We start from the raw sequence: 19734 nt of genomic DNA, 5'->3' as shown, positions 1-19734 counted from the left end.
CCTCACTTTCAGATCAATCAATCACAAGAGTTCTGATTATAAGACCAAATCATTATGATACATCTCATTCCATGCCACACAATTTTTCCCCATAATCAGGCAGGGTTATATCTCACTTAGACAAGCGTTCCAATTAATAACGGCCTTACGGGCACAGCCTATTCGACGTTCGGCAGTCTTTTGGCGTAACCGAGCATCGTCTCATCCCTTGAGCACGGCAACGCCTACCTCTAGACGATATTCCTAAAGGAGCTTCAGTCCTGTCTCTACCATGATCTAACATCCGTTGATGTGGGCATTCCATATAGGAGCATCGCTCGGCATAAAAGCTCATAACGAGTTCTCATAACAATCATGCACACATCCAATCCCCGGGCAAAGATATCGTGCTTTGCACTCAAATACCTCAATTAAAATAACGAACTTAGCCTATTTTCTTAATATTAAAAACACCTGGTAAAATAATCGTATATGGATACACGGTCAGATCGAACCAGAAAAAGTGATATCATCCCTTTTAAAAATTTTACTATTTAATATAGTACTTAAAAACATTTTTGGTGTCAAAAATTGACACTCGGTATTTTCTAATTAAATACCAGAATTTCATATTTTTAAAATAATAACTCAAAATCAACAATCATCACTCAATTGCACAAATTACTTACACCACAACAATTAGCACGAAATTCTAACAACCAGCTATCCTAGTATAATTTTTGAAAATAAATAAATAATTAAATAAATTACAAAATAATTAAATAAATGAGTAATTAAGCTATATACACTAATCTAATCACCTAATTTGACTTAATTAAATACTCTACTAAGCTAACTAAACCACATAATCTAATTAACCTAATTAAACTAATCTAACAACCTAATTAGCCTAACTAATTAATCTAGTTAACTAACAAGTTAAATAAATACATTAATCTCACTTAAGCTAATCTAAACCTCACTTAAGCATAATTAACATCATAAGTAAGGTTTAGAGAGTAAACTCACCGGTTTAATGAGTCGATAAGTTCACGACAACGGTGACATGAACACGAGTGAGACTCAGGCCTACGGCGACGCAAAGGTCTGGACCGGGCTGAAAAATGGCCCACAAGGCTCACGGTTGCCGATGGTCTTGAAGGGGGCTACTAGTCTAGCATGCGGCAAAACAAGAAACGAAGACAGAGCTGGCCAGCGTGTGGGCTGATGGTGGCAGCTGGCGTTGAAGGTTGGCATGAAACAATTAGGTGGGTGGTGTCACGGACTTGTGGCGGCGAAAAAGGGAAATAGAGGGGATGGGAGTGCTGGCGGCACGAGGGAAATGGGCGCACAACTATTGTCACTGGGGTTGACTCGAGGGGAAAGTGGGCTGGTGTGGGCTAGTGTTGTGGGTGGAAGATTGCTGGGCGGTGATGGCAAAGGGAGAATGGGCCGGTGAGAGTTGCGTGAGGTGAGGGGGGAAGGAACGATCGTGTAGAAAGGAAATGAAAAGAAAGCAGGAGCAGTGAAGGAGGGGGAGCCGAGCTTGAAAGGAAAATGAAAGAGAAGCAAAAACATAAGGGGTCGGGGGAAGCTGGCACACAAAGGGAGAAGAGAGGGAAGGGATGAGGGAGAGAAGGGTCAAGGGGACAAGGGGAAGGGGAAGTCAAGGCTAAATATCTTAAGCACTTGAGTGTTCCCCCCCTTATCTTCAGCCAAGTTAGAGCCCACAATATCAATTGGTCACCCAAAGCCAATTGCTCACACATCTTCACCAACTAGAGCTAAATTGAGGACCAAAATGCAGCTGCCCCTCAAGCCTATGAATTTTGCTCCCATTCAACCCCAATCCTCCCCAAACAACTTCAATTCAATGGCCACACCTGCCAAGGTAATAGCCCACACCATTTCTTCACCATTACTTCAATTTGATAGCCCAAAAACTCCTTAATTTTTACCCATCCAAATTTCCCGATTTAATTTTGCCAAACTTTGATTTTCCATAAAAATTCTGGGCTCACTGAAAATTCTTCAAATGATGAGACAACGTTCCTAAAATAAATTGTGACATGAAAAAACTTTCAATTTCTGAAATCGGGTTCAATTTCATGGTTAATTTTAACCAGACGCGATTTTAACGTGACCTAACCTACCAAGTAGCTTTTAGGAATTTTTAGCGCATTTGACCTGTGATCGATTATTTTCGATCCACATTGTGCATCTTCGACTCATAGACAGCTCTCGGTTGTCGTAAAATCTCGAGATTTCAAATATGGTCACAAGGTATAGAAATGACAAAAAAATCGATTTAGTGTCATTCGACAAAAATTTTGCAATCAGGTGAATCACCCACACTTTAATTACATGCATCTGTCGAATCGACCTATCTCTGGTCTCTAATTGATTTTGTATTGAACCTTACAGATTAGCACGGTTGAGCAGTCGATTTCTTGTCAAATTCTCAAATCAATTGCATTTAGATTCCTTAACGGCTTTATCTGATAAACTAGTTATCTCGTGAGCGGCCAACTCAGATAAAAATGTCATAGGTGCATCGATGAAAAGCCCAATTCATTTCATCAAAAACAAGGTTGAAAATCAGGATGTCACATAGCGTATCATCGAAGTGTGCTTTATTTTCTCAGATAAAGTTCATGCTCTTACATGGGATAATACAATTAATGACTTATGTTTACATAACAATATGTCATTTAATAATTAGTACTTTAACAAGACCATGGTTAATCGAAATCGATCTTGTGGACGATCTTACTGACCTTTCTTGCGGACGATCTCACCGATCTATGTGCTACGAGTTAGCTTCATAGAGGATCGGCCTTGATCTCATCAGCTAATTTTTGCGTCAAGTGGTCAGCTCGGTCATCTTGCCCGCCTACAAAGTTATAGGTGCGAAACACAAGATGAAAAGCTCGCTAGAGCAACTTTACACATGTTTTAGTTTCACTTCCGGTGTTGGTTTTCTGAGCCGCATCGGTTGCTGCCTTTATCTCTCTCCGTTCCTAGACAAAATTTTAATATTTGAAATACATAAACAATGTCATCTTCTTTTCTCATTTGTTTGTAGTTATAAGTAAATTATACCTCCAGTGCCAACTCCATGCAGCCTGAAGAAACATCCACCATTGATTCTTTTATTTGAACCAAAATGCCGAAATCAAAGTGAATGTTTTGGCTCAAGAAATGCTTCGTCTCTTCATCTTTGCTACTCTCTAATGCATCTACCTCTTCTTTTGTAATATATGGGCTTTAAAAAAAAGGGAAAAGAAAGGGTTGAAAAGTCAACAAAGGAGCTGAAGGAAAGTAGAAGAAGCTTTGGCTGTGATTTAAAAAGATAAAGGGAGAAAAAGAGAAGAGCACGGGCAGAAGCAGGGGAAAGAAAGAAACAAGGGAGATGAGAGAAAGAAGAGAAAGGAAAAAGGAAAAAGAGAAAAAATTTGGCGCGCTCGTGATCCGGACACCTCATCAAGCTGACTCAAGTGTGTTTTGCAACACTAGTAAGAAATCGAAACCTTTAATCACCTACTTCAAGCAATCGCTGCAATTATGGCTCAAAATTCGGATTTCTTGGATATTTCTGTGGCAAAGCCTGATTTTTGAGTTGTTGAGCTGTATATTTTTATAAAAATGGTACTTTGGGATGTTATGAAGCTATAGCATCTTACGGATCGTGATTTGAGCTTGTGGTTCGTCCGAAATGAAACTTTAAAGTTCGGGGCACAATATGGAATTGTAGCAAACAGTAGTTTCAAGCGTTTTTTTTTTTTTTCGATACTGTTTTGGGGCGGCTGAGTTAGGGTTGTTGTTGTACGTTAAGAAAGCTTTCTAAAGATTGTAACACGGCTTGAAACAGAATTTATTGGAGGAAGTAATGGTGTGACGAAGTTAGCGCGCGGCCCATGCCTAGCAAAAAAACGATGGGTTTCTGCTAAATGTGAGCTTTTGTGGTGCATAGGTGTCGTTTTATCAACAAATAGGCCTAGTATAGGCAAGTCGTTATAAGAATATCATTTTTTTCCTCGGCCTTTTGATATTATTTTTCCGTTAATTGTTAGGGATCTGAGTGCATGGTTCGAGTATGCATCGTAGTTGATTTTTGGCTTTTCTCAAGTGAGTGACACTATTTCTTCTTTGTATTTTAAACTCATGTTTTGAGAAACATGGTGGATTTTATATTCTATGAATTGATAAAAAAATCATATTTTATTGCCTAAAATAGGATCGAGCTATTACTGTCATTTTTGTTATTCGAATAGAGTTATATTTCGACTTCAATTTGAATGGTTGTTTGAAAAATGATTTATGAAATTCTTTATGAAAGAATCTTGAAATGTTTTGGAGAATGCTTTGATATTTTTATATCAAATTTTGAGTTGTAATATGACTTTCTTTATGATGTTGGATTACTGAATATTGTGATTGGTGGTTGGTGTTCAATGTCTGTGTGAACCCTGAGGGAGGGATGTGTGGGTATACGCATACTAGTCTAGGATATCCTTGTGGGTCGAGCCACCAACTAATAATAAGTGAAGACCTTGCCAAGGGGGGATTTTGGTCGTCTTGTCACGGGCGTTACACGTGACCATGGTTAGACATTTGAGCATGAATTGATCAATGGAGTGGATCATTAACGTGTGATTTGAGTTTGATTGATGGAATGGACCGTCGATGTGATTTAATGAGACTAATCAATGGAATAGACCATTGATACATGTTTTATAAGATTGACTATTGGACTGGACAATTGGTATCTTTGGTATTTGAGTTATGATTATGTATTATAATGAAGTGAGTTACGATTGTGTTTTAAATGTGCATAGTGATATCTCAATCCACTTAAAAAAAATGTGTTATTCACTGAATCGTGGTAGCTCACTCCTCTCTTATATTTGTCTTTTTCAGGTTCTTCAGCGAGTCACGAATAGGCGTGAGCGTTCGTTCATAGAGGATTTTTGTGGTGGAAACTTTTTGGTATTTTTCCCCCAATTATGGTGATGCATATATGGTACAAGCACAAGGTATGTCTCTGCAAGTAGAGGTACTTGGAGCCTACCTTGTTGAAGTATGATTCAACTTTGTCAAGAAGCTGGCTCAAAGGAGGGGTTACTTTCCAGTTCTTTAGCTCAGTAGCTATGCCTTCCAATCTCGAATAAAGGGCTGCCGCCATCCTCAAGGCCTCGAGCTTCTTTGTTGGGAAGCTTTCAAACCTTGCCAGAACCTGATTTCAACTTAGCCCGGAAGAGTTTCTAGGTTAAAATGACCCCACTGCTAATGACTGACAGATTAACTAAATGAGAGTAGCTTTGTCTCAACATTTGGTTTCTCCATCCATTGTCCAACATATTTTGATGTGGAAATTTAAGAAGTTCAGACCACTAGAAACTGGAAGATAACAATATGAAAGTACCTGAGTCTCATCGGTTAACTTCTCCAAGTGCTATTCGACGAACTTATGGAATTTAAGGAGTTCAGACATGTCCTTTGTTTGAAAAGCACTGATGGCTGCTTTTATCTCCTTGATCAAATCGCAGTGCTCTCGGACGTCTTCTTCAATCTGTTGAAAGTATGTTGATCTATAGAACCAAACGAAGCAACAATGCGGCTATTTAGTCTTTTGGCTCACTAACTCACTGTGACAAAGGAAACTATACAAAAACCAGTAGAGGAACCTAACCTTTTAGCAATCTCTGCTATGGCATCTGTCATTTCTTGTTTCCCACCCGAAGACCCTCCGACTGGTGTTCTTTTTGCCTTTGGATGAGTTTCGGATTTTCTCTCCACTTCCACCTTTGCCTTCAAGTTTCTATAAAACTTAATGGAATTGGCGGTGGAGGTGGGGGCAGAGTTGTCTCTGGCTGATTGAATGATAAGACGAGTCCTTTGATGACGTAGCTGGAGGAAGAGGAGGCAGCAGTGGCGGCAGTGCAAGGATTGCTGCCTCTAGGCATTCCAGCCTCGGCTTCTTCACATCTGAACTTACACTTTTTATTTCTTTGGAAACCATCTGATTCTTTAAAATCCTTTGTCCCGTGGTTACTTTCTTCCGCAGGTAGTCTTCCAGCAACTGCTTCATTTTCGGGAGTTGACACATCCGGTTTCTTGTTCATGTCACTGCCTTCTAGAAGGTGGTGGCTCAGCATCGGTGCATGAGGAAGGGTGCAGAATGGGAAACACTCCATGTCGAGAAGCTTTAGTTGCTTCACTGCTTGAATTCGGAGAGGCAGAAGAAATGGAGGCGTAAAAGTGATGTCAGTGAGTTCGAGCGGTCTCATGGAAGGATTCAGCTCCGACGGGAATGATGTCGGAGTGTTGGGTGAGGGACAGGTACTTTTGTTGTCCAAGCAGGACTCACTCAAGATCTCCCCAAAAACATTACTCTTTTTGTTGCCATCACTGATTTCCTCATCTTCATCCATCACATCAGAGAACTCCTTTGCAATGTTAATCATGTGATCGTGCTTGGCAAGTACTCTGGCACCTGTATGAAACGCAGTGTTCTTAGTCTACGGAGCATCTAAAAATTGTCTAATCGGATAACTTACAAAGTTGATCTAAATCAACATTGTCCATTCCATCTTCAGCAATATCTCCAGTATTAGCAATCCACTTGTTTTTTGCCCAAAAATTGCTGACGGATCTTAGAGCACGATATAGATGGATCAGTCTCTATGCAAGTGCCTTCTTGTTAGTTGATGTTGTAATAGATGAAAGTAAAAAGTCAGATTTGAATATCGCAAATTGTCAACGGACCTGATGTCCCAATATTTCTTCTCTTCCAGTGTTCAAATTGGCTGATACGGCATCAGGATATGACTTATGCAGGTCTTCAACAGTTCCGATCATCAGCTGAAGCAAGAAATGTAGCAGGAATTATTAGTCACGGCAAGTAACACAGCTTGTGAACAAACACTTCACCCTGCCTTTGCTGTTAAGCATATTTAAGTACCTGATGAATGGGAACGCTGCGATCACAAGGAGGAAGGTCAATAAAATCTCGGGAGATCAATATTTTCTCCCGCCCACCCACATGAGCTTTCAACCTTTGTAGCCATCTCTTTTTTTGGTTTTTGGCATAATTTCTGCAAGCAGGGGACACATGGAATCAGACGCATGCTTGAACAACATTTATGCTAACTTTTGCATTAGCGGAGATGCCTATCGACCTTTGATCTACATGGTTGGAGAAATGTTCTATTATGTTGCATTCGGAATATATCAACAATGGACTTTGCTATAACCAAATTCAGCTCACTGCGATTAATAACCATGAGTTCATATCTGTTGAGGAGTCAGACCACGCATGATCATCAACTAGGACATTCTTCAAAACGGGTGACTGATAAAAGAGAACAGGAATCATGCAATTTGACGTATTTACCTGAAATTGTTGTGCATTGTCACGGACTAAGGTGTATGTCTCCCCTGAAAAGTCAGAAGCCATTGCTATGATCCAATTTCCTTAATTTTCCAGCAAATGTCGAACCCGAGGAGGATATCAATGTCAAAAAGTGTGATGATGTGTCGGCTCTTCCTATTCTCAGAGCTTAGAAACTGCAAAGCAAAGTTCCAGGCAATAGTTGAACAAGAAATCAATCAAATGAATGAATAGCTATACTGGAGATTGACGATCAAAGGTGCGAAGGTGGGATAATTATGAAGAAGAATGAAGAGAGAGAGCGAGTAGAAGGTTGTAATTGGTGAGGAGAGAGAATGGCAGCAACCGCCTGCTTCCTTAAGAAGGGCCAAAACTATGCGGGCGCACCTGTCGTCTTGCTGTAATCTCCATCCCTGTTCATAGTTGAGCCTATTAAAAGGGGAGAACCTTCTCTCCTTCAATTTAGGAACTGTGGGACTGCAATGCCTCCACTTGTCCGCGAGTCTGTTATTGATACCAAAATTGATGTCGAATTCATTCATTCTCTCACATCGACTTTGTTTAGATCATTGCGCTGAAGTTAGAGAGGATTGGGAACAAGAGACCAGGCTAATTATAAGGATTCGCTCTTGCCATATCTGTGCCATTACTACCCGAGCAGACCAAACTTAGATCAATTTAGCGCACTTTCGTTCTTTACTTATTGCGTGTCGAACGAAGAAAGACCCGAAATCTTGCGTGCTGAAACACATCAACAGAAATTCATTTCTTAAAGAAAAAAATTATGTTATTTGTTTCACAAGCGCATACAAAAAGACTTTCAGGAACTCGTTTAGCCACCGAGCCAATCGATAACTCCCGAGCTCAATACCTCTTTAAACGAAGCTCAATAGTCCAATGACAACTTCTATTCTAATAAACCATGATGCGAATGAAATTTTTGGGCTGTGACCTCAGTAAGTTGCCATAACAAATGCCGAAACGGCCATGGCCGAGATGCATCATCCTCTGCTCATCTTTTTGCAGGCTTGAAAATAAATAGCGTGTTAATACTCAAATGCCATATCACCATGACCCAACTAAAGTTATTTTGACTGATCATCTCATCGATGCTATTGCTTCTCAAAATCAAAAGCAATGGCTCCTCAGCGGCTGTGGCGCCAATGCGCTGATGGCCGATTGGCAATTGCAAGACCTTGGAGGACTGATGCGCATGAAAGATAGGACTGAAACGACCATCGCCTTCGCCTTCACCAACACCTTCTTCTTGCAAAGACTGCGGGAGTTCGACTCATCAGCTGCCAACCCGTCTGCAGATCCTAACCTGTAGGTCTTGAGAAAAACCTGCCGCTGCTTGGCCCGCTCACGCCTATAACTGTAGGAAGGCTTCAGGCCGCCGTAGGACTCTCTCTTGCGCCTCGACAAGTTCCTCCATCTTGAGGTGGAGTTCCTAGCGAGAGTGTTCATGGCGGTCCAGATATCAGGAATTGAATTTGAGATGATGATGGGATACGATTCTTGGGACGTGCTTCTTATATAACAAGAAGAATTTTCTGAGTGCCCGTATCAAATTGGTGTGATGCTGGAGACTCTTCGTGACTATTTAAAGTGTTTTTAGAAGAGTAGTTACTCGTTGACCGTCTTCCGTTCTCTTCTCATTCTACTTTGGCGGGCGCACGAGATGACATTAAATGTTGCATATAAGAAGCCACGGGGAAGGTCGCGTGTGAAACTAACGAAATGTGAACGTGTTTCAGTTTTGAAACTTATCTCTTACTCTCTTTTTTATATTTTTGGTTTGTCCGCACTTTGGAATGATTCATGTTTATGTCTGAATTTTTTTCCCCCGGTACCCATCTAAATTATTTATGTCTTACTCATGTAGGGCGGCTGGCGTTCTTAATTCATGTTGCCATAGTCCGCATAGATTGATTTCGCATTGAATTTCTTCATTTCATTAGTAAGATAATCTGGTGCTCATGGTCTGCCTGAAAGCCAACAAGAGGATTGGCAGGTTTGAAATTTTTCAGCTCGTGGCATTGGTTGCTGGCCCCTGCTTCTTGTGGCCGTCCTTGGATCTTGCGATGATGCTGGGATATAGTATGTTTATGCTATAACAGAGTTTCCAGGTGCACCTGGCCGTGTAACTTACATATAAAAATTGAATGTTTTCATTGACATGTAAAGGTGAGACTTTTATATACCACCCTCTTTGATATAGATCTTGTCCCCCACCGAATCATTCTATGTAAATGCAATTAATCCCAGGTTAGGATCACACGCCTCTTGTTCATGGAGTCATCTCTGGGGCCTATCTCTATATAGCTGTGTCCTATCAGGAGAATCATAATTTAGATGCTATATAAGATATGAATATGATGCGCAGTAAGTCGTGGCACGTAAGAATATGAGTGGGGGAGATAATGAGATGATGCGGATGATGATGATGATTGCAGAATGCGAACGGGATTTGCGGAGAACAAGCTGGTGCTTTGGAAGGCAAATGCAAAGTGACAGACCAAAAAAGCCCGAAACTTTCTCATACCCTTCTGTTCCTCCTCTGTGCGCCCACAAGCCATGTCCTTCTCTTCCTCTCTTCCTGACCCCTCTTCTTCTTCTTCCTGCATTGGCCCCACCATTTCCTTCTCGTCATGTCCTCTCACACGCCATAGCAGGTACTTTTTGGATCTCTCTGGCTTTTTCGTGCGCGCGGTGGCGTGGGGCTGGGGGATATCGTTCTTGTCTTGCATGAGTATGAAAGTTTTTGGGTATTGCTCGTCTCTTTCTGTACTGCCTTAAAATATTTGTTTTTTAACTTTTCGATTAGATTATGGGGATTATTTGTTACGCAAAAGGTATGCAAAAAGGCCCTTTGATTGCGCTTGTTGATGCATTCCCTGCTAAAAAGCTTCTTTTTGCATTGTGCTTCTCTAATTGAAATATGCCTAGTGTTTTCCACAGTTATAGCTGTTGACCTTTGAGAGAGAGAGAGAGAGAGATATGATGATGATGATGGGAAGTTGAATTGTGGATGCAAAGCATGGGAGGGGTGCAATCATTGGTGACCCAAGACTTCGTAACCATCTTTGTTCTTCATTAGCCTTTTGCTTTCGGTTTAAAAAGAGTGGGGGGAGAAAAAAGAATGCCCATGTTTGATTTGGGCCCCTGATGAGATTAAGAAGGCATAGACAATGCATTCCATCTTGCTCATCTCCCCACCGAGTAATCCCCTACCCATTTCCATCTCGCATGGTCTTGTTACTTACATCGAATCCTTTGGTTCTGATACTGGCGTCTCGAAATGTGCACCAGCTATAATTGTTGGATTCTGCATAGCTGGTGATGGAGTTTCATTTATTCTACGTGTATCCTGCATTTTGATTTCCCTCGTTTTATGTTTTGTCCCTGTTCAGCATCATGTCTGTTGTTTCGGAGTCATCCTAATTGCTAATCTTGAGAGACCGTGGTCACATTCTATTCCCAATGTAGGAAATGTTATTTTCCTTCACTTTTGAGTATTCTATGCCTGCTACATGGAATGGACTAACAAATGTTCGTGCAGTGAGGGGTTTATCTCTGTCTCTTTTGTCATGCATTATTTAGATACTAAAGTTGCTTCCAAAACACAAACGTAGGTTGATGAGGATGAAATTTACTGGAGACAGAAAGGGGACAATGAAGAGTTGGAATGGTCACATTACGCAAAATCACAGTTAGCTCAATGTTTTAGTGAGTAAACTTTCCTGGCAACATTCCATCTGTGCGATTATATTTACATACTGGCTGAAGCTGGATTGATTATGTTCTTCTCATTGACTGCTCTCTGAACTTTGAATGTGTAAGTTTTGCTTGCTTCTGATATATCTGAGAAACTATCGACCACATCAGCCCTTTTTTCCTTTTAATATCTCCGTTTTGATGATCCTCGAATTGGCACTAGGTACTTTTCAGTTTAGCACGAGTCCTTTCTTGCCTTCATCAGGTGCTTGATTAGTAGACTTCTATTGTTAGAAGGGATCTGTCTCCTTAACTCATGTTGCTGCATTCATTCTATGAGGAGATGACGCAGCAGAGTACTTGAGAGGTTAACAAATTGGGAGCATTTTGATGGCTTGTGGGTTTCATTTGCTTGTGGGATGAAATAGTTAAACCAGCTCACGTGGTGTGACAACTTCATTCTTCTCAATTTCTTTTTGAGATAATCACTTCGTTCATCATGTCCTTTTTGGAGGTGCTCATGTTTATCTTTAAGGAACCCTCAGGTTAAATGATATATGAGCACATTCGTTTCATTCCTCACCACTATCCTACTTAGTCTACAAACTGACTTTGAATACTCATGTATTACAATTTCCAAAGAGCAGGCTACTTTTGCTAGTACGCATTGTTCTTTCAAAAGTAACGCTCAAGTTTCAACTTATTTATAGATTCATGGCTGTTGTAGCTAATGCTATGGTTGGACCAAGATCCTGGATTGGAGGACTCTTCAACCGCTCCACCAACAGACGTAATGACAAATATGTTGACTATCCTTACAGTCCTCTTCAGGTAAATGACTAGATCAGCTAGTTGGGGTCTTCATGTGTTTACTACTTAGTCTTACTCTTCTAATCTGGTGCTGCGTGAAGTATCAATATGGTAAGTGCTTATTATTTATTTAAGAATCTCTTATAAAGCTATTTGATGTTGTTGCTTCCAGGACCACATGCGAAAAAGATATGTTTTAGGGATTGTAGAGAGATTGCATTTTAAGTGCCTTTTGCCCAACTATTTGTGCCCTGCCCTTTTAACTCTCAAAATGTCTTTTCTTACCAGGTGCAACGGCTTCAAAGACTTCAAGAACGTTTGCAAGTACCATTCGATGAGACACGCCCGGATCATCAGGTACTCCTTCGTACTACCTCATTTTTCTTCTGGCTCCAAGTTATCGGACCTCATTTTTTGGCCTTTTAAGAGGAGGTGTACATGCATCAGCATTAGTCCTTGTGGTTCTAAAATTCCCCTGCAGTAATTCTCTGTATAATCATTTTCTGAAATAGAATCTACTTTTGTGAGGGAAACTCACCAAAATTTCTCATTGGCAGGAATCTCTTAGATCATTGTGGTATGCTGCCTTTCCCAATGTTGTTTTGACGGCCTTAATATCGGAGCAATGGAAAGACATGGGCTGGCAAGGTCATAATCCATCAACTGACTTCAGGTATTCTTGCTTCAACCAGTCTTGTAGTAATGCCATACTATAGGCACAAATTGATATAAGTTCTTGTAGATAGATATTGGATGATCTATAGAATAGATCTTCAAAATTACCAGTCACTAAATCTATTCTCTTGGTTCATCTCATAGGGGGGAAAATCAAACTTGTTCTTTATAATCCCCTGTTTCTTTATCAACAGTCAGATGTGTAATAAATGCATGAAGGATCATATCCTTACTTTAGTTCTGTGGCAGGTTTGGATACGAATTTTGTTTTGCAATCGAATTATATTGGATCCTTTCATAAGTTCTAATTGTGGTGCTACTTACAGTTATTTTAAATATTCGGGTTAAATAGAGGGAGCGCTTTCTTTGGGGTGATAGAGCAATTCGCCTACAGAGATTGCTCTGTCATGCTACCGTGGATTTTTGTTGGTCAGATGCTACCATAATTTAACCGCAAGTAATAAGCAATTAGGATGCTAGACATTACATTATCTTTATATGCCATGACACTCTACCTTCCTTTGTCAAGATCTAATTTGAATTTCAGTGATTCTTGTCTATGCACTGATGGTTAATCATTCTTTTCAGGGGCTGTGGTTTTGTTTCCCTGGAGAATTTGCTGTTTTTTGCCAGAACTCACCCAGTAAGTATTCTCTCTCTCTCGAATTGTGTGAGCTTGACTCTTCGCATTCTTATATGCAGAAGTGCATAATCTTTGTCCATGAAGTTCTTGCTTTCTTTGATGTCTCCATTTTAACTAATTATAGGAATATTCAACATGAAGAAATCTTTTCATAGGTTGTTGTTCAAGGAAGGTGGGAAACGAGCAACCTGGGAGTATCCATTCGCTGTTGCTGGCATAAATGTTACTTTTATGTTAATTCAGATGCTAGATTTATATTCAGGTGGGTACAGACTGTCTATCATCACGCATTTCTGTCATAAGGACCACTGTCAGTTTACCTTTCGGACAGTGCACATGTTGGTGCTTTGACATTTCTGATCATTGAGTCGTTGAATATAAAGAACCTTAAAATTAAAACCTTGAGAGTGATCCTCTGAAATTGTCAGACTTGATGCCATTTCCTGTTGGAGATGGTCCACAGTGATTAGTGCGACTCCTCTCAAACCTCAAGTAACTAAATCTCTTACTAGGGTTTTAGAAAATGTTGAATAAATTGTGGGCTATCTGTTATAGAGATGGAACTAAAATCAGGGAAAACCATGCTGCTTTCATGTTCTTTAATTATTCGCTGATGTGGATTACACAGTGCTGTGAAGCGGCTTCATTTACTAGACTTCTATTGATACACAGGCTAATGCATTCGAGCTTTCTGTGCAGAATCATATATTAGCATGGCATCTGCCTGTAGCTATGAATGAAGGTTCTATAAGTTTATCAATCATTCTTGTGTTTATTTTGCAGTCAAACCAAGGTGCCTTCCGGGAGTCAATTTTGTCAAATTGTTAGGAGGTACTCTGCCATTTAGTACTCGTTCTTCATTATTTTTGTTTGCAGCGAACTTCACTCTTTCAGACTCAGGTTCACCACCTTCTGCATAAGATTCATCCTTTACTGACTATCATCACAATTTGATTGGCAGAAGATGAAGAAGCCTTTGATGTCTTATACTGTATAGCTTTCGAAATGATGGACGCGCAGTGGCTTGCCATGCATGCTTCTTACATGGAGTTCAATGTACTCTCTCTCTCTCTCTCTCTCTCTCTCTCTCTCTCTCTCTCTCTCTCTCTCTCGTCATTACTGACAACATGATAGTCTGGTACATCAAGCTTATTTTAAAAGAAATGCCAATCGTGGGAACAAGCATAATCATAGATAGCCCTAAAATAAAAATAAGAGGTGCCGGATCAGATCCCATTTAAATACTTCATCTGGAAAATGAAAAGATTATGAGGACTTGCATCAGATGATGCTTGATGTCCAGAGATGCCATTTTTCAGAGATATGTGCGCTATTTCATGATCAACTAAGATAACTTCTTTCTCCACAAGTGCACCTGCCCTTTTCCCCTGCTTTCGACGTCCTCCATCAGGTTTACTTGTTTCAGCGATACGCATCGTTGGCACTTGGTATATTTCATGTGGGGTTCGCATTTATGTATAGATCTTCCACTCTCTCTGGCCATAGAAAGTTTCAGCACAGCATTGGAAGCATTGAGGTTCTCACTTGCGTTTGTATGTGGTCTAAACAGCATATTTTTCTGTGACACTGGACTGTTTTACCTCCTTGTTAGGAGGTTCTTCGGGTAACGAGGACGCAGTTGGAGAGAGAACTGTCTCTGGAAGACGTCCACCGAATCCGGGATCTACCAGCCTACAATCTGCTGTACCAATAGAGACATTCAACTGCTTCGCTTCCAGATATTGAGCATCCGAGAAACGCAGTCGCACGGTGAAAAGTTAGGAAAACGCCCGGGTTCAAGTTTCGCGCTTGCCGACCGCATGCCATGCATGTCTGCTTGAGGATTTGCAGCTACATGTAGCTGAAATGTGTAGACTTTTGGTGGACTCAATGAGAAAAACGTTGGGAAATTGAATCGGGCTTGACTTCTGTGTAATTGTGACCGACATTTCTCAAACACAGACTTTTTCCTGTAACTGAAACCAGAAGGAACTTTTCTTCTTTTTTTTTTTTTTTTTTTTTTTTTTTTGGTCGGTCACATACTCTATTCCTACTCTACACTCACTTCGCAGACTTGCGCCCCTCTTGCGGGCGTGGAGTCGCAACCCACTCTCAAACTTACGCGTCCCTACCCCCATCCCCGAGAATGTGGGGATTTGAACCCCTCACCTTCCCATTCCATGTTAAAGGGTGGCCACACGGCGAACCCCTGGTGGTTTCTTTTCTTCTTATTTACCATGGAAAGATTGGGTAACAATTTTTAATTTTCCGTGAGACATTCTGTTCTCAATCACAAAAAATCAAATAATAAATAATTATAATTTATTGCGGGGTCTAATCTTTAAAAATTTGTGACTCACAATAAATTCTTATTTCTACAGTTACTCAAAAACCGTCTTGCTAACAAATCTCTTTCTTATGCCTTGTCTTGAAGCTTCATATATTTATCACATCATTCAATAGTAGAAATTTAAATCATAAAGCAATAGCTATATTTTTGTCTGTTTTGTGAGTTTTGCTAATGTGTATAAAACAAAAAATCAAGGATCTTATGATATCAATATCGACAGTCTTAGAAATTCACTCCTTAGATGAATGCATTAGCAAAGTAGGTACTACCTGTTCCCTAGGTAATACAAGTTGGACTTAACATGATAACTCCCAAATCTATCTGCGATCCATATTATAAAAAACCCACGCAATTCACAAGCTCTTTCACTAGGTACGAAAAGATAAAATACAATAAGAATACGGAGAAAATAAATAATTTTACCAGAACATCTTATAAAAATTTTAAAAATTTTAATATATATATATATATATATTGTATTCACCAATTGTAATAAATTACAATTAGGAACCGTCGGCTCTGGATTGATTCAATCCGGTCCGGTTTCAAGCGATGCCCGATTTTTTTGCACACCCTTACACCACTTGATGCATACTCAATTGTACGCAATGGTGAAATTACACTAATTTCACAATGGAACTAACCATCACACTTTATTAAGCAATGCAAGAACTCGAAGAACGACAGTTTCGAAGGGAAGGTACGTGCGTGTGATAGCGAAATCTAATTACAAAACCGAGAGAAGGAAAACGATCATTTTACTGAGGAAATGCCTCGATAATGGAAGGCAGGGCTTGGATCTTGATGATGTTGTGGCGAGGGAAGCCGCCCTGTTCCAGCAGCACCTTCCACTCGGCCTCCGTCCTCTCCTTCCCTCCTGACTGGTGAGCCATCATGAGCAGGTCGAACGTCACTCCGAAGTCCTCGAACGGATCACCGCTGCCCTCTTGGTCGCGAAGGACTAGGTCGACGATTATGAGCTTCCCAGGTTTCTGATCCGACGATGCTATGGCTTTCCTGCAATTCTTCAGTATCTTCACGCAGTCTTCGTCTCCCCAGTCGTGTAGAACCCACTGCGTTTCAGTGCATGGCCACGAAAATTATACATGCTTATAATCATAATTGTTCAAAAACTCATAAACTTGTACAACAGCCGATTTAACTTCAAATTTTTTTTTCATATTAATTCTAAACTTTTCGACAATTTTTCGATGTTATTATTCCGGCCATTAATTTTTACCCTTGTTCACATATGAATTTTGATAGTTTGAAATATTCAACCGAACAAAAAAATTTACTGATTTAGGTAGAGGCTAAAAGTTCGATCATCCTCTTTTTTTTTTTTTATTTAAGCGTGAGTTTTAAAAATGTTTTGATTCCACCAACTCAGGATATAGCCCTGAATACATGATCTATAGTCCGACAACTGATGAGACAATTATTGTGGTGGTCATCCTCAATAGGTGATCATCGTGATGGTGGTTGTCATGTTGATAGACAGCCCAGTGAATAGAGGTCACCCTTAATGTGTAAAACTGTGACAGCCATTGTTAGAAGAACTTCGCATCACTTAAATGCGTTATTATACTATGCCTCATTTACACGCAATCTCCCTCTAGTAGGCCTAAGCTTATGGATTAGAGATTCAAATGCAGTATCGGAGCATAGGTCGATAGTTCAGATTCTGACATTCTAATTGGCTCACACAAAATAGAAGTCGTGCTCATTTCACTATTGGTGGGCCGAGTCAAATGTGTATAAGGGAGGGACTTAACCACAAGGGGAACCATCATGGGTTATATTAACAATTGTGGCATGAGGCAAGCATTCAATAAGAGTGACCCACACCCGTGGCAAGGTGGGGGGCTACCGCCATCAGCTTAACCTCAGACACTGGTGTCGCTATGGTCAGCCGCCCACAATTCCCTCTCTCAATTTTTTTTATATTTTAATTTTAATTTTAATTTTTTGACGTTGTTAAGGAAGTTTTTGAGTAATTTATTTATGTAACTATACGCGAAATGCAAGCAGCCATACCTTGAGAAACACCGCATCGGCCTTGGGAATGGCCTCGAACATGTTGCCTCCCACGTGCTCCATGTTGGAAATTAATATCCAGAGAAAGCACACTGTTTGTTATAATCAGAATATCAATGTAAAGAAGATGATAACGACTATATAATATCCTTCTTTTTATGTAAACTTACAACTTTTGAAGAAGAATAAAATAAGATATCATTGAAAAATAACATAAAATTGGAGGTGAGGTACGGATAACCGAATCTCCTTAAGGCGATTAGTTCTTGCCAAAGGTGCTCCGCAGATTCACAAACTATGCCTCCCAAGATACAACACCTCGAACCTATTTGGATTAGCACTATGCAAACAGGACTCAGTCGAACCATTCAATCAACCAACACAGGAAAAACAGAAGAGTAGAAAAGTCTATCAAAGTCTTTTGGAATGGATTCAGAAAAACTAAAACCAAAAACCAAAACCCTCAGGAAAAACAGAAGAGTAGAAAAGTCTATCAAAGTCTTTTTGGAATGGATTCAGAAAAACTAAAACCAAAAACCAAAACCCCCATGAAGCTCTATGTTCCTATCTATATATAGAGATTTTTAGTTCATGTACTAAAGAGATACATGAATTAAATAGACGCGTGTATCAACGAGATTCATGAATAAAGAGATACGTGAATCCAAAAGATTCATGTATCCAAAGATACGTGAATTCAAGAGATTCATGAACTCAATAAATACATGAACTAAACGATACATGAATCTAAGAAATTTATGAATTCAATAGATACGTGAACATAAAAGTATAGGAAATTCATGAATCCAAAAAGAGATACGTGAACAGAAAAAACGTATCTTAGTATCTTAATTTATTGGCTTCCGTTGATCCATTAACCATAATTATAACCATAATTACAACACTCCACACCGTCGTGAGCCGGCGCAGTGGCCACGACGTGCGGCAAGTCGAAGTTGATCCCCAGAATACGAGGATATGCCCTGACGATCTCGGCGATCATGCCCCTGGTCCCACCTCCCACATCCACCACCGACCCCACGAGGCTGAACCCGTCCCCGTACGCCTCGAGGACGGCCTTTGTTATGATCTTGGCCGTGCACACCACGGCGTCGTTGAAAATCTTGTTGAACTCCGGGTTGTCCCTGGCGAACTCCCACATCTCCACCCCGTGCGCCTTCTGGAACGCGATCCCGCCTTCCCTCACGCACTGGCCGAGGTAGTGCCACGGCGCAAGCTGGACCGGGTGGTTCTGCATGATGACCATTGGGACGAGGTTCAGCTCGGAGTCCCGGACCAGCCAGCGGGACAAGTTGGTGAGGCCGTAGAGCGGGTCCCCGCCGTCGGACGGGCGGTGGACGGAGAAGATGTTGCGGCGGACGAGGAGGCGCATGACGCGGGAGGTAGGGGAGGTCGGGGGAAGGGGAGCCCTCGATCGACCAGGCTATCTGGGGCCAAGGTGACCGGGCGGCCGCCGTGGGAGTGGATGATGTCGGCTATGCGGAGCTCGACTGCGCAGTTGAGGGCCATCGGGTCCGCGAAGCCGTGCATGTAACGCCATATCTCGGCTTGGCCTCGGAGCATTGCAGCTGCATCTCCTTCCTTCGCTCCTTCCATGGTCTCTCTCTCCGTGGACTTTGCCTATCGGGAGAAAGGTGGAAGATTGGATGGAGGCGAGCATTGTGGCGTGGCCGTACTTGTAGTAAGAGTCGAGAGGAGTTTCCACGTGGAAATCTCAATTCAGGTGACATTCTTGGGGAGTGTCGCAACCTAGCCCCTCTCGTGTGTCACGACCTAACCCTTATTGTGGGAAGGCAGATTTTGTTAAATTTAGGGGTATTGTCGATTTTGGGCCAATGGTCTTCCTTTGACTCAGGCTCTCACAAGTTGATACTTCACAAGTTCAAATTTTAAATTAATTAAGCCTATGTAAATTTTAACTAAGAAATTGCCACTACCCTATTTGGATTTGGTTAGAAACCCAGTAAGATATGAGAGGATATTCAACCAAAGAATTTGAACTCGATGACTTAATTACATTAGCTCTAGCTCACGCATTTTCGGTACCTAGCCTAATCATGTATTAACTAACACCATAGCAGTCTATCAAGAAAAATCTAAGTTTTGTCA

The 19734-nt window shown here is 40.9% G+C and overlaps 3 protein-coding genes across 11 annotated transcripts; 1 reads left to right on the top strand and 2 right to left on the bottom strand.

Annotated features, from left to right (window-relative positions):
- Positions 1-5792: 5792 nt before the first annotated feature.
- LOC104456755 lies at positions 5793-8839 on the bottom strand. The gene is made up of 5 exons (XM_010071615.2): positions 8568-8839; positions 6944-7076; positions 6748-6843; positions 6540-6663; positions 5793-6475 (listed from the first exon to the last, which is right to left on the bottom strand). The coding sequence occupies exons 1-5, from the start codon at positions 8837-8839 to the stop codon at positions 5793-5795; spliced, it is 1308 nt and encodes a 435-aa protein (XP_010069917.2).
- A 1624-nt stretch (positions 8840-10463) lies between these two features.
- Positions 10464-15227, top strand: LOC104440512 (ELMO domain-containing protein B). Of its 9 annotated transcripts, none has more exons than XM_010053437.2 (10): positions 10464-10594; positions 11008-11101; positions 11817-11920; positions 12188-12256; positions 12457-12572; positions 13163-13217; positions 13359-13479; positions 14001-14048; positions 14179-14273; positions 14830-15227. In XM_010053437.2, exons 1-10 carry the CDS (start codon positions 10541-10543, stop codon positions 14929-14931), a joined length of 858 nt encoding a protein of 285 aa, XP_010051739.1. In that variant the 5' UTR covers positions 10464-10540; the 3' UTR covers positions 14932-15227. The 9 variants fall into 9 exon arrangements, with proteins under 9 accessions (XP_010051739.1, XP_039161894.1, XP_010051762.1 ...); XM_010053460.2 differs by having other exon boundaries at positions 10510-10594; positions 11800-11920; XM_039305976.1 differs by having other exon boundaries at positions 10593-10711.
- A 1016-nt stretch (positions 15228-16243) lies between these two features.
- On the bottom strand, positions 16244-19362 carry LOC104440502 ((R,S)-reticuline 7-O-methyltransferase). Its single transcript, XM_018875488.2, is given in 5 exon segments — positions 16244-16640; positions 17605-17696; positions 18517-19004; positions 19006-19058; positions 19060-19362. Coding segments are annotated over 5 exon segments (1110 nt in total). The 5' UTR covers positions 19222-19362; the 3' UTR covers positions 16244-16325.
- Positions 19363-19734: the final 372 nt, after the last annotated feature.

The sequence above is a fragment of the Eucalyptus grandis genome, chromosome 1 (genome assembly GCF_016545825.1).
Source record: "Eucalyptus grandis isolate ANBG69807.140 chromosome 1, ASM1654582v1, whole genome shotgun sequence".
Taxonomy (NCBI): Eukaryota; Viridiplantae; Streptophyta; class Magnoliopsida; order Myrtales; family Myrtaceae; genus Eucalyptus; species Eucalyptus grandis.
Note: the sequence above shows the minus strand (reverse complement) of the source record. Positions and strands in the feature narration are given on the sequence as shown.

What these genes read in the sequence shown, in the direction of transcription:
- LOC104456755 (XM_010071615.2), bottom strand. Translation starts at nt 8,839, where the DNA reads ATGAACACTCTCGCTAGGAACTCCACCTCAAGATGGAGGAACTTGTCG. An exon ending in GCAGCGTTCCCATTCATCAG is followed by an intron (nt 6,844 to 6,943) that starts GTACTTAAATAT and finishes TTCTTGCTTCAG; the next exon opens with CTGATGATCGGAACTGTTGA. An exon ending in TGTTGATTTAGATCAACTTT is followed by an intron (nt 6,476 to 6,539) that starts GTAAGTTATCCG and finishes CGTTTCATACAG; the next exon opens with GTGCCAGAGTACTTGCCAAG.
- LOC104440512 (XM_010053426.3), top strand. Translation starts at nt 10,865, where the DNA reads ATGTTATTTTCCTTCACTTTTGAGTATTCTATGCCTGCTACATGGAAT. An exon ending in ATCCTTACAGTCCTCTTCAG is followed by an intron (nt 11,921 to 12,187) that starts GTAAATGACTAG and finishes TTTTCTTACCAG; the next exon opens with GTGCAACGGCTTCAAAGACT. An exon ending in AATCCATCAACTGACTTCAG is followed by an intron (nt 12,573 to 13,162) that starts GTATTCTTGCTT and finishes CATTCTTTTCAG; the next exon opens with GGGCTGTGGTTTTGTTTCCC.